An 11346-nucleotide genomic window follows, 5' to 3' on the forward strand; every position below is an offset into this window, starting at 1 on the left:
TTGCGCTCGGAAACACACAATGGAGAACGAAACCGATTCCATCGGTCGCTGCTTCGTGGAGAGCTTCGTCAGCTCCCGTGCACAGCCCACGCCGCCCAGCCTCACCTTCCAGTTTTCGATCGGGAATCATCACGTGGGAATCCCTGCCGTCGACCTTTCCAGCCACATGGTCATTCATTTCTGTTCATTCAATATGAGGATATCCAATCGGCCGGGTGTCCATGAACTTGATAACAGGATCACCACTCTGCCGTGTGACTTCTGAATCTTTCTATATCCAGATTCCAGCCTTTCGCCTTCCAGGGATTCTACAAGCCGTTCGCTATCGATAACCCCAACCGTCTCTCCACAAGTCCACATCCATGGAAAATGATCAGCATGCCACACTCCGGGATCGGAGTAATTAAACAGCACATGCTTGTCAAGTTATCGCATCGGGATTGTGTCGAAGACTCAAAAGACTGCTTATCTGATGTGGGCGATTCTTTTATTACCCACAGAGCATGTAAGCTGCGAGCCCGTTGACGAGATATGTAGTTCTATCCCACAGGTAGGTCCGGATACGTGGATGTAGTAGCGAGTAAACACCACCATTCTTCCGAACATTTTGTCAAGCTTCGAGAGTATTATACTACTCTAGTCAACCCATCGTCTCCAACCGCAGTGGAAGTACTTCATGCAGCTGTCAAAAGACATTATTGATGCCACTTCCCGCAGCGGGGAGGCAAAACCCAAGCGGGTAGTATTCCTCATTTTGGAAGGTGAACCAGACCCTATGGATCGACCGTAGATCATCCTGTCTTCTAGCCGACTATGTACAGTGTACTGACATGACTGAGGCACCCTGGCAGCGTTGGCTGCACTCCGCAGTCCACGTTCCCCGCTGTCTTTCAAATACGAAGCAGATCCCTACGGAGGGACTCGGTTGGAGTAGCTCCAATATGATAACTGTACACCGTACAGTGTAGATCTTCAAAGGGTCGCTTGTTCAGTCCTCGAGAGATTCAAGTCTATGGGCGCGCAGGCGCAGGCACAGTCACAGTCCCAATAGCCTGCTTTGTCAGTTGGCTCTGTTGAATTCCAAGGCGTTCAACCGGGCCATCGGTTCGTATTCAGCGATCCATGTTCAATTGCATGAGCAACCATAATGTTTTTCTACATCCTTTTCAACAAACTTCAATTAACGAGCCCATGTCATGAAGTTAAGTTTTGGCTGCCCGTTAGTTGGTTGCTTTTGATTCGAGTTCAATGGTCGGTGAAGACTGCGATTTCAACTCGTGCCAGTTGACCATACACTGTGAGCCAATGGATCGTATTGCAGCATGGCGTCTGCGTCCCAAAAACACCCAAACTCAAGCCCATACCAGATAAGCTGTGCGAATTCTTTAATCCCTTCTTTAAATTAGAAAGCAAGAGTAATCACTCGACTAAAATCGTGAAACAACAAAAAAAGCTACCGCATGCTCATCAGGCACTGTCTGAGTGCGATTGATCATTTTCAGCTCACGGTTAGTTTTAGTTTGTTGCATTGGAAATTTGGAACGCTACAGGCGTTATGGGCCGGCAAAGTATGTCTGAGATTGAAGATCCAGGGGTAAGAGCTGATGATGACACCAATGGTTTGTTGGGAAGCTAGAAGGGTCCAATCTGTCGTGCTGCGTCGTATGGATGTGCTGTGTAACTCTTGGCTAGGCTACTCCCAAGTTTCGGAAGGCCCTGCTGACTGGTATAGCAAGGGAAGAGGCGATGTCCAAGGATAACGATAACAAACTGCTGGCGGCTCGATCGAGATGCCGGTGGGTTCTGCCTTAAGGTTAATCGTAGATAGGGTTTGAACCTACATAACTGGAACTCGAGAGCTTGGAACTGCGCTCAAAGCATAATGCGTTGTTGTTTGGGTCGATAATGTCTTCAAATCGTTTGAGTATTTGTAGGCGAGAACCCCCATAATGACGTGGTTATTAGCGGAACAGGCTGGGTCCAGACCGCCTGTTGGCGACATTTGGCTTGAGGGAGAAAGCCACATTTGCGCTCAGAGGGAACGGTGACTGCACAGCGCATTGGTAAAAGCGAGGATGTGGTGATACGTCCAGTCCAGGAGGTCCACAAAAAAGGTGATTGACAGTGCAAAAGGATCGAAGTTTGGGAATTGGATCGGCGGCGATTTGGGTCGATGGAATCGAATAACAGGACGTGTTCATCCAAACGCAAGGCGACTGTGCCGCGATCCGCAGATCAGGACATCCAGGTGGAGGAATGGCAGAAACTTTGAATATTGAGGACTGGAGAGAAAAACGAAAAAGAAAAAGCCGCGCCAGTAGTGAGACGTTTATCATATCCACCTGGGACGGCGGAAGGATCAGGATTGATGGGGCACAAGTCCGTGCTGATAAGGCTGGGAGTTGAATAATGTGCAAGAAGAAGCAAATTAACAGCACCGATGATCTGGGAGCCCAAGAGCGGTCGAATGACACTGTCAGATGCTGTTCAAAACAGGATCCCGCAGAACTGGCAGTTATAGCGTGAGGGCAGGAGGTGAAAACAACCATAACCGGCTGCAATTGAGCAGGAAAGGGAAATCGCCAACCCCGGCCAGCCCGGTCGGTTTGGGCCAAAATTAGCACGGCCGCCCGCTCATAGGCCCCAGGCGCCTTGTCTTCTGCGCATCCCCGCTTCCATTCGGGGCCTCGAACATTTGCTGCGTCTAGTCCCGCCTGCTATTGGTCTGTGGTGCCAGAGAGGCGTCTTTGAGGGTGTCAGTCCTTCAAAACTGCTGATCCACCCTGGGCAGCTTTCTGGCTTTCCTGGTTTTCCACGGTCTTGGTTGTGGATGATTTTGAGAGCCCAGTTCAGGCTGAAGACACGGCAGTGAAGAGAATTGGAGCACGGAGCATGGAATACTTGGCCGTGGTACCTCTTTTCACTATAGTTAGTAGAGGTCGTAACTCGGTACTCTAAGCTGCAGGGCACATGCGATGCTCGCAGAAGGGGTGGTAAATCTCTCCAAATAATGTTCTGACAGGATTACTAGCTGGGCAAATGGCCATAATAACCCTTATAGCAGAGACTTACGTCCAGTGGTGCGACTCCGTGCTTTCCCACTGTCAGGCAGTCTTTTCCCACTGCAACCCTCTTCGCTCCCGCCCCCATCGCACTTTTTGACCCCAGCGGTTCAGCGAAACCTAATTACCGGCCGGTCTTTATCTATTTCAGCGTAACTACTTATCGCTGCAGATTTTGGCCTTCCCCGTCGCACTCGTGGTTTCTAGACGTATCCAAGAGGGAAAAAGTCCAGTCGCCGAGCGGGCCCTCCCGCGGAATCTCAGAGAACCACAATGCGCACATTCAGTGACAGATAACGAACTGGCACATCTGCCGTGAAAGGGCCTCAGCTCTGCTCAGTATCTACTCGCTGATGCTGAGTGGCCCAGCTTCTTCCCCCTACGTCTCGCCCCTGACATGATTGTGCCGGATCCGTCGACGAGACAGCCCTCGTCGTGCACCGCCGGTCTACACAATGTCGCCTCCAGCCATCGCCGGCTGCCCGGCTGTCCCCCAATGTCCAGAGGATGGCCAGTTTCCTGCCATATACTGGAAAAAGAGATTCGACGTTCGACATCTTTCTCCGTAAGTAAACGTGCTTTTTTCGGACTTTTATTTCGAGTTTGTCGTCTCGCTTATGCTCGTCGGGCTTAAAGTTTTCAAAACTGCAGAGAGTTACTAGGTAGACTAACCTAATTTCCCTAGATATCCTGTTATTGCCACTCTCGATATAGAGTATAATGAGCTTGCAAAAGCCTGGAAGCGGCTTCAAGAGTTACTGCCTCTATCAGAGCAGGTGCTCTTCCAGGAACGCCCACAAACTACCCAAGATGTTCAAATCCTGGTCCGCGACATTCAAGCATCATGGACCTCCAGTCCACGGCAACAGTTATTCAGTCATTCGATGGCTCTTTGCGACGCTTTCTCATCTACGATTGATGCCCATATGGCGCTGTTGATGACTCTTCCTGGTCATCAGTTTTACTCCTCTCTTCTCTGCGGCACTCTGCAATCGATAATCAAGGTTAATATGGCCTCCCATCTTTATCCTATTCATACTTGTTTCTGATTTCAAATACGGGACAGGCATCTTCAAGATATCCAAGGATCATGAGCGGAGTCATGAAAGCCTTGGTCAAAGTAAATCAGTCTATCTGCCTGCCGGAAAACAGCGAGCGTCACCTCACAAGTGACTCGATACCGTCGATAGCTAATTTTTACTCTCTTCTTTTCTTCTATCTCGGAGAGCTAATGGACTGGTACGCCCGGCGATTCAAGTGCCGACTGCTACAAAGCCGTCACGAAAACGTCTATGTCGACTTCTGCAACCTAGTTTCGAGCATACAAAACAGTGCACGAGGGTTTATGCACGCCTTTAAGGATACTAGAGAACCCAGTGACAGTGACACCGAGATGGCAAATACCGTAATGCAACACCCCGACTTGTTCTTGTGGGAGGACGCGAGGTTGAGCCAGATAGGCCGACGGAACATTGACAGGCGGTTTGCAGCACAGAATGCTCTAACTCGTCTTCTGATATGGGAAATCCAGCATAGCGCGGAACAGCGACTAAAGCTGAGAGAGAACAGGGGCTTGCTTCTCGAACAACTATTCAATGAAGCGAGTCAGCAACTACAGCCGGTTGGTGAACAGAATAGCGCCACCCTTTGCTTGACAATGGCGCCCGGTCAAGATTTGCGTGAGTGAGAATGGGTTGTGATCGATTAGAAGGGACTATTGACTAACAAAGGAATTTTTTCAGTTGTAACCGCTACGCCTTCCGAAAAACACAAACATAAATACTCGCGAGTCGAACTACAGTTGGCCACAGCACATCTCCAAGAGTACTTCGATAATGATGATCAGATCCCCGATTACGATCCCACCATCGACATTATAGTGGAGCAGACCGTTGTGGAATCATTAAATAAGTGGTCCACCGGAAATTATTCTCAAGTCCTCGCCATTGGCAATTTGTCAGATTGCAATGCGAGCCCCGTCGCTCTGATATCGGCCTTTTACGCCAACCTCGCGCAAGACACCAAAGCCCCTATCATCGCACACTTCTGCTCTCTCCCACCGACAGCAAAGACTGGAGTGACTCTCTTTCAACAGGGGCTTATCGCGCTTGTATACAGCTTGATCCGCCAATTACTCGAGTACCTACCCCCAGTAGTGAACGGCTCACCCGCCCATACTGTCAAGGCTGAAAACTTCGCGCTTCTCGACGGCACTCTCGCATCATGGAAGGAAGTATTGTCCCTAATTGACACCTTACTTTACTATGCACCGCCGCTTCTGATGTGCATCGTGGACGGGCTAGACCGACTACAGGATCTCTCAACGGATGAGTACATCCGGTCGCTGATCCGGATTTTCGTGAGCCACACCAGAAGACCGGCCGACTCGACACCTGGAACGCAGAGTATCTTACTTAAGGTTCTGTTCACCGTCGCTAGACCGCTTGACTCGCTGAACGAAACGTTGTCTGAAAACCCGCTTACTCTTACCGAATCGAATGCTATTGAGCGAACTGCCCCAAATACCCCCTTATGCTCTGGTGTCGAAATTACGATGAATGCATAGCATGCGACACATCAATGGACTTATTTATTCGACCCATCTTTAACCCTATTCCCCCTGGGCCCTGATCACTATTTTGGTCAGACAACTATCTGCTCTATCCCTGCATGTCAACTGTTTCTGAAGACATCGAACCTATAGAACCTGGCGCTGGCGGCGTGAATGCAATGATACCAAATATGCCATGTTATCTCGGCCTCATCTCTCTACTCTATATCTGAAATTCTTAAAAACATGTATTGTTTAAATTAGATCCGTCGGGGAAGTTGTATATTTTCCGAGCGAGGCGGCACATTTGGCCCTACTCATGGCACTAGAAGCATGATTTCTAATCGGCATCCATTACCGACCTCCTGGGCAACTGCGCCTAGCTACTCAGAAGAACATTATGCCATGAAGTCATACAGTTACCAAATTTTACATATCCATAGAACCGGGATTAGGTTTCCGGGCCTCACGTGGCCGAGCTGTTGCTGTCTTTGCCGTTCATGCTTTTAGCAATAAATCCATAGTCCGGCGCACTATTGGCCTGGCTAAAGTGGGTAAACTGTGCGTTTTGCTCTCTTGTCGACGACTCGGTGTTGTTTCCGGACGCAATTCGGAATTCTTCGTCCACTGCTGCTGATTTATAGCCCCGCTCTTCCCCGCCATACAACCATCACTTACATAGTACATACTGGAGGTATACTAAATAACATCTCGAGATCATGGCGGCGACAAACGGACACACAAACGGCCACTCCAGGCCAGCCCGCAGCAGACTCTTCCACGCTGAATCCTCCGTCAACATTGAGGATTTCAAAAAGATCTGCGCGCGCACCACAGATCCGAACACCTACCCACTCGCATTCGAAATTCAAGAGAACATACCCATTTACGACACCTCAACGTTCAACCCACTCAATCCCTCCGAGACAACCCCACTCAAAGACGAATGGTACGACATCCTCGAATCCGGCCCGGGCATCTTTGTCCTCAAGGGCATGTACGACCCATCCCGATACAACACCACCCTAGCGGCGACAAACACCGCCTTCCAACGCATAATCGACAAAGAGCGCCAATCGACAGCCAAAAAGGGCGACCATTTCGCGGCCGGCGGTAAAAACGACCGTATCTGGAACTCGTTCTCCAAACACGCCTTCGCCGACCCAACCTCCTTCGCAGATTACTACGCCAACCCGTGGCTCAAGACTGTTAGCGAGGCCTGGCTCGGCCCTGCATACCGCGTTACTGCCCAGGTAAATATCGTTAAACCCGGCGGCGCAGCACAGGACAGTCACCGCGACTACCACCTAGGGTTCCAGGACTTGGAGTCCTGCGCTGCCTTCCCGCGCTCCATCCAGCGCGCAAGCCAGTACCTTACCCTCCAAGGCGCCGTCGCGCACAGCGACATGCCGCCTGCTTCGGGCCCAACGAGGTTCCTCCCCTTCAGCCAGACGTATGAGCCGGGGTACCTTGCGTGGCGGCGCGATGAGTTCCGGGCGTTCTTCCAGGAGAAGTACATTGCGTTGCCGTTGGCGCTGGGCGACGGGCTGTTCTTCAACCCGGCTGTGTTCCACGCTGCGGGTGCGAATGAGACGCCGCCAGCGGGCGCTGACGGGCTGGGTGGGTTCCATCGCAAGGCGAATCTGTTGCAGATTGGGTGCGGGTTGGGAAAGACGATGGAGGCCGTTGAGGCAGCGCCGATTGTGGAGCGGTGCTGGGAGGAGATGGTGAAGCGGTATAAGGCCGCGGGGGGGAAGGTGGATGGGGAGCTGGATGCGCTTGTGAGGGCTGTGGGCGATGGGTATCCGTTTCCGACGAATTTGGATGCGAGGCCACCAGCACCGAATGGGATGGCACCAGAGAGTGAGCAGGAGCTGTTGGTTAGGGGACTGAGAGAGGGGTGGGGTAGGGATACTGTGGTGGAGGAGTTGAGGAGACTGGTTAGGGATTCGGGTGCAGTTGCTGCGTGATGCTTTGTTTCGTACTGAGAGGTTAACGAGATACTGCCTTGAGCTTGCCGTTGAAGTGGTTATGTTGGAAATCAGTGTGTATAATTAGTATAAGCCCATTACCAACAATATATTTGGCATGGGTGGAATATAGGAATATGTTTGGTCTGTTGATGATGGTTTCAACAAACTTTGTCCCATCTCACAGAACCTCTGATGTAGTACAACACTTAGCAGTTGGGTCCGAGTATTTCTCGTAGGCTGAGCTAGCACTAACAAGTGTTCCCAATTATGTCCCTCAAGGCGTATCCCAACTCAACCTCCACCTCACCTTCCATCACTTCCTTCTTTATCTAATGCAACAACCTCATCCATGGGCCGCAAAATAAACCCACTATCACGAGCTATCCCTTAATTGTCATGAATCATGTTCAGGTTCGCAAAATATTGGAATCCAATGTGAACACCACTAGAGCCGCCAACGAGGCTATGCAAGCAAACGGCACAGCAAACACGCATAAATTCAAACACGACAATCCTATCAAATAAACTAAGTTCAGGCCCAAATAGCACCCCTGCTCATGAGACCGTTTTCCTGCACCGCCACATGCTCCTTATGATCTCGATCTCTAAGCGCTGCTGGCGTGCGCCTATCGAAGACTGACAACGATACGCGCCAACGCACTCTGCCTTACGCCACAGATGCATGACCCTGCTGCGGTACGAGCGTTTGCATCATAGGCAGACCCGATCAGCCTCATCTCGTATAGCCAGCTTCACTACTTGTATAAAGACAGCTTCACAAACCATCTCAACACCATATTACTTATCCATCAACCAACAACCCCCTGCGTCCCCCAATTCTGAATACAACCATGCCATCAGCATACACTAGCAGACCACACCTCTCCTGTATCTTGGGCCTAGAGCCAACGCGAGAACCACGGTGCGTCGGATACGACATTTTACGAGGTCGCCGCGACATCGCCGAAACCTTCTTAGATATGGCTACCACGCAGTTCCGCGCCGGACGGCGTGCTGATTATTTTCTCGAAGTCATTGCCCCGCGCGTCCTGTGTAGGGGGGTTCATCGACGCCTGGTTCATCTGCTCGTTGGTCGGTGGGAGAGGGAGCTTGCGGCGGTTGAGGCACACGATCATAGCCCGAGGCCCTTGTCAGAGGGGTACACATACGGAGCGGGATATGGATACGGCTATGGATATGGACATGAAGACCATGCAGAGCCGGGTATGGATTCACGGCGCAAGCGAATATACCAGAGGATCCAGGACACAGTGCAGGAACTGAGGGAGCGGATTCGCGATATCCACTTAGGCGGGATATGCCCTGATCTTTCATCATTCGCAATCTTTTCACGTGGGAGGTACTCGACCGTTGCACAGCGTGAGCATCAGTCCCACTGGAGTTTCTATTACGATCCTGCGTCCGATTACTACTACAGGCCGTATATTGATCCTATATATACTTTTGAGCCTCTATATGCCGAACCCTCGCCCACTGAGCCTCCAGCCCCAGCTCCGATTTCCGAGGCGCGCCGCCAACCAGTCGAGGGGGATTGCAGTATATGCTTATCCTCACTACTGGAGTCTGTCCCGACCGATTTCGACTCTAACCCTTGGAAACGGAATGCAGCGGATTCCGAGCCGTCGTCCGGCCCTTATAATGACTGGTATCAAGGATGGGGTTGGTGGAATTACATTCCTGATTCGCAGGGCAGGGACCAAGTTAACGGAAACGAGGACGAAGAGAGGGAATGCCAGTTTGCTTCGGTGTCCTGGTGCAGAGCCAAATGCGGCGTCAACTTCCATACGAGCTGCATTGATAGGTGGCTGTATATGGCTGATCGCTCTACTTGTCCTGTTTGTAGAAGTTACTGGGTGTTTGGTTGAGACATGTTAGGAGTTATTATTATGACTGTTATAGATTTGGTTTAAGTGGACTAGAAAATTAAAAATTTACTGGCTTGCTCATCTTGAAATATACTCATAAGACAGGTTGTTATAGGAGTTCGCATGTCTCATGTATAGAAGACCATTTATAACCCTAGGTGGGTCTGCTGGCAATTCTGTGACAGTGACAGCAAGACCCATCAAAATATACTGGAGCACTTCGGATGTACCCTGAGTAGTCTGAGAAAGAATGGATATAAAGCCCGTGGGCCCTTCAACACCTGCAAATGTACGGAGAGAAATGGTTAGGTGGCCGTGATGGAGTAAGTAGTCGAACCCCAGGCAGAATTGTGCCTAATTAAAGCCCCGACGTTGCACGTACTGAATTCCGGGGCTTTAGAAGAAAGCTATGTTTGACTCGCTTGGTTGATGCAACACATACCCAGAAATAGCAAGACATCGACGAACACGAGGCTGCGGGTAAACTGCGCCACAGAAATGACTCGCGATGAAGCTTAACCGTCGATGCTTGACTCACCCCTCGTGAGTCGCAACTAGTTACAGCCTCAGTAAATACGAGGTATCCCTCATGCATATATAGAACAAGGAACGATCTCGACTTTCTGCATCTCATCTACCGATCCCGACTCACCTGGGTAGACTACATTACCGACACCATGGCTCAAGAAACTCTCTTGAACAACCGCTACCTCGCAAACCCAAACATTCGCGTCACGGATTCACACATTTACTTCCTTCGCGGCATCCTCTCCAACTGGCATCCCAGCCCTGAGCCCTTCACTGGGGAGCGCGCGCTCGAGCTGTGCCTTGCCCAACTCGACACTCTCGGAATCCCACACCCGGCCAAAGACGCGATATCTACGCGTCTCGTGGAGTCCTTCTCCTTCCGCCGAGGCGAACAATGGATGATGGCTATGAAAGCCTGGCTGTTTGAACGCGACTCAGTACCCCTCGGCGAGTCGGTCATTGACAAAAATTCCGTGAACGAGCTTCAAAGGGAGATGCTCAACATCAAGCCATTTCCTCGAGCCGCAGACGCGCAGCGAAGAGGACTCTGGGAATCAGCGCTGTGTCGAATCATGCGCACGAATTCACCCAAGTCGCAGAAGATGCTGGGGCGCAAGGTGCCGAACTTCAGGGATGATCTGTGGACGAAGGCGTCTGGAGCAATTGTGGTTGCGGGGTGCGTGGCGCGGGCAGAGGTCGATGATGAATTGAAGGGTTTATATCTGGCAAGCGGGCAGAGGGTGTTTGTTGAGGGGAGTCGGCGTGATCGCGTTTGGGGGGTTGGTTTGGACTGGAAGAGTAAAGAGATTCTAGACAAGACCAATTGGCGGGGCTCGAATCGGCTGGGAGAGGCTCATGATGACGCGGCGGGGATGGTGAGGGCAAAGACGAGATCATCGGAGGAGTAGACCGACAAGATGAGCGATTAGGAGGCGTACTTTTGGCCCATCTTGGTCTGACTATTGTACTGTGTGGTCGTGACGCTATTTGGGGAGTTTGCGAGTGGCGAACTGGGCCCAAAGATCTGAATTCCAAGGAATAGCGTAGTGATGTTCGTCCACTAACGATGCGCCATTGTGGAGCGGCCTTATCGAATTTATATCACCGTGAAACCAAAGCGTCCGATCCCCAGTGATCGGGGCGATTTCATCGAGCAATCTCGCGTCCTGGTCACCATGGGCCATGGCCCTCAAAGCCAGGAATGAGGAATGCAGGAGTGGAGATGAATGGATCATCATCGCACAACATGCCAGCCTCCACAACAACGGCATAGTGGACAACCACGGGTCGCGTCCAGGTCCTCAAATACTTGTAGGTTTCGTGCCTGGCAGTGGCGTTCCTTGGGG

The 11346-nt window shown here is 51.1% G+C and overlaps 5 protein-coding genes across 5 annotated transcripts; 4 read left to right on the plus strand and 1 right to left on the minus strand.

The window, feature by feature from the left end:
* Window positions 1-1861: 1861 nt before the first annotated feature.
* On the minus strand, window positions 1862-3033 carry ASPSYDRAFT_969155 (uncharacterized protein). Its single transcript, XM_040853226.1, has one exon. The coding sequence runs from the start codon at window positions 2547-2549 to the stop codon at window positions 1962-1964; it is 588 nt and encodes a 195-aa protein (XP_040702542.1). The 5' UTR covers window positions 2550-3033; the 3' UTR covers window positions 1862-1961.
* Window positions 3034-3517: 484 nt separating this feature from the next.
* Window positions 3518-5628, plus strand: ASPSYDRAFT_57969 (uncharacterized protein; the record flags this gene model as incomplete). The annotated part of the gene is made up of 4 exons (XM_040849458.1): window positions 3518-3627; window positions 3748-4066; window positions 4129-4741; window positions 4805-5628. The coding sequence occupies 4 exons, from the start codon at window positions 3518-3520 to the stop codon at window positions 5626-5628; spliced, it is 1866 nt and encodes a 621-aa protein (XP_040702543.1).
* Window positions 5629-6332: 704 nt separating this feature from the next.
* On the plus strand, window positions 6333-7583 carry ASPSYDRAFT_151001 (phytanoyl-CoA dioxygenase family protein; the record flags this gene model as incomplete). Its single annotated transcript, XM_040842062.1, has 1 exon — window positions 6333-7583. One exon carries the CDS (start codon window positions 6333-6335, stop codon window positions 7581-7583), a length of 1251 nt encoding a protein of 416 aa, XP_040702544.1.
* An 854-nt stretch (window positions 7584-8437) lies between these two features.
* ASPSYDRAFT_89474 (uncharacterized protein) lies at window positions 8438-9472 on the plus strand (the record flags this gene model as incomplete). Its single annotated transcript, XM_040852173.1, has 1 exon — window positions 8438-9472. One exon carries the CDS (start codon window positions 8438-8440, stop codon window positions 9470-9472), a length of 1035 nt encoding a protein of 344 aa, XP_040702545.1.
* A 677-nt stretch (window positions 9473-10149) lies between these two features.
* ASPSYDRAFT_31385 (NADAR family protein) lies at window positions 10150-10908 on the plus strand (the record flags this gene model as incomplete). Its single annotated transcript, XM_040844868.1, has 1 exon — window positions 10150-10908. One exon carries the CDS (start codon window positions 10150-10152, stop codon window positions 10906-10908), a length of 759 nt encoding a protein of 252 aa, XP_040702546.1.
* Between the last annotated feature and the right edge of the window lie 438 nt (window positions 10909-11346).

Source organism: Aspergillus sydowii (genome assembly GCF_001890705.1).
Source record: "Aspergillus sydowii CBS 593.65 unplaced genomic scaffold ASPSYscaffold_5, whole genome shotgun sequence".
NCBI classification, from domain to species: Eukaryota; Fungi; Ascomycota; class Eurotiomycetes; order Eurotiales; family Aspergillaceae; genus Aspergillus; species Aspergillus sydowii.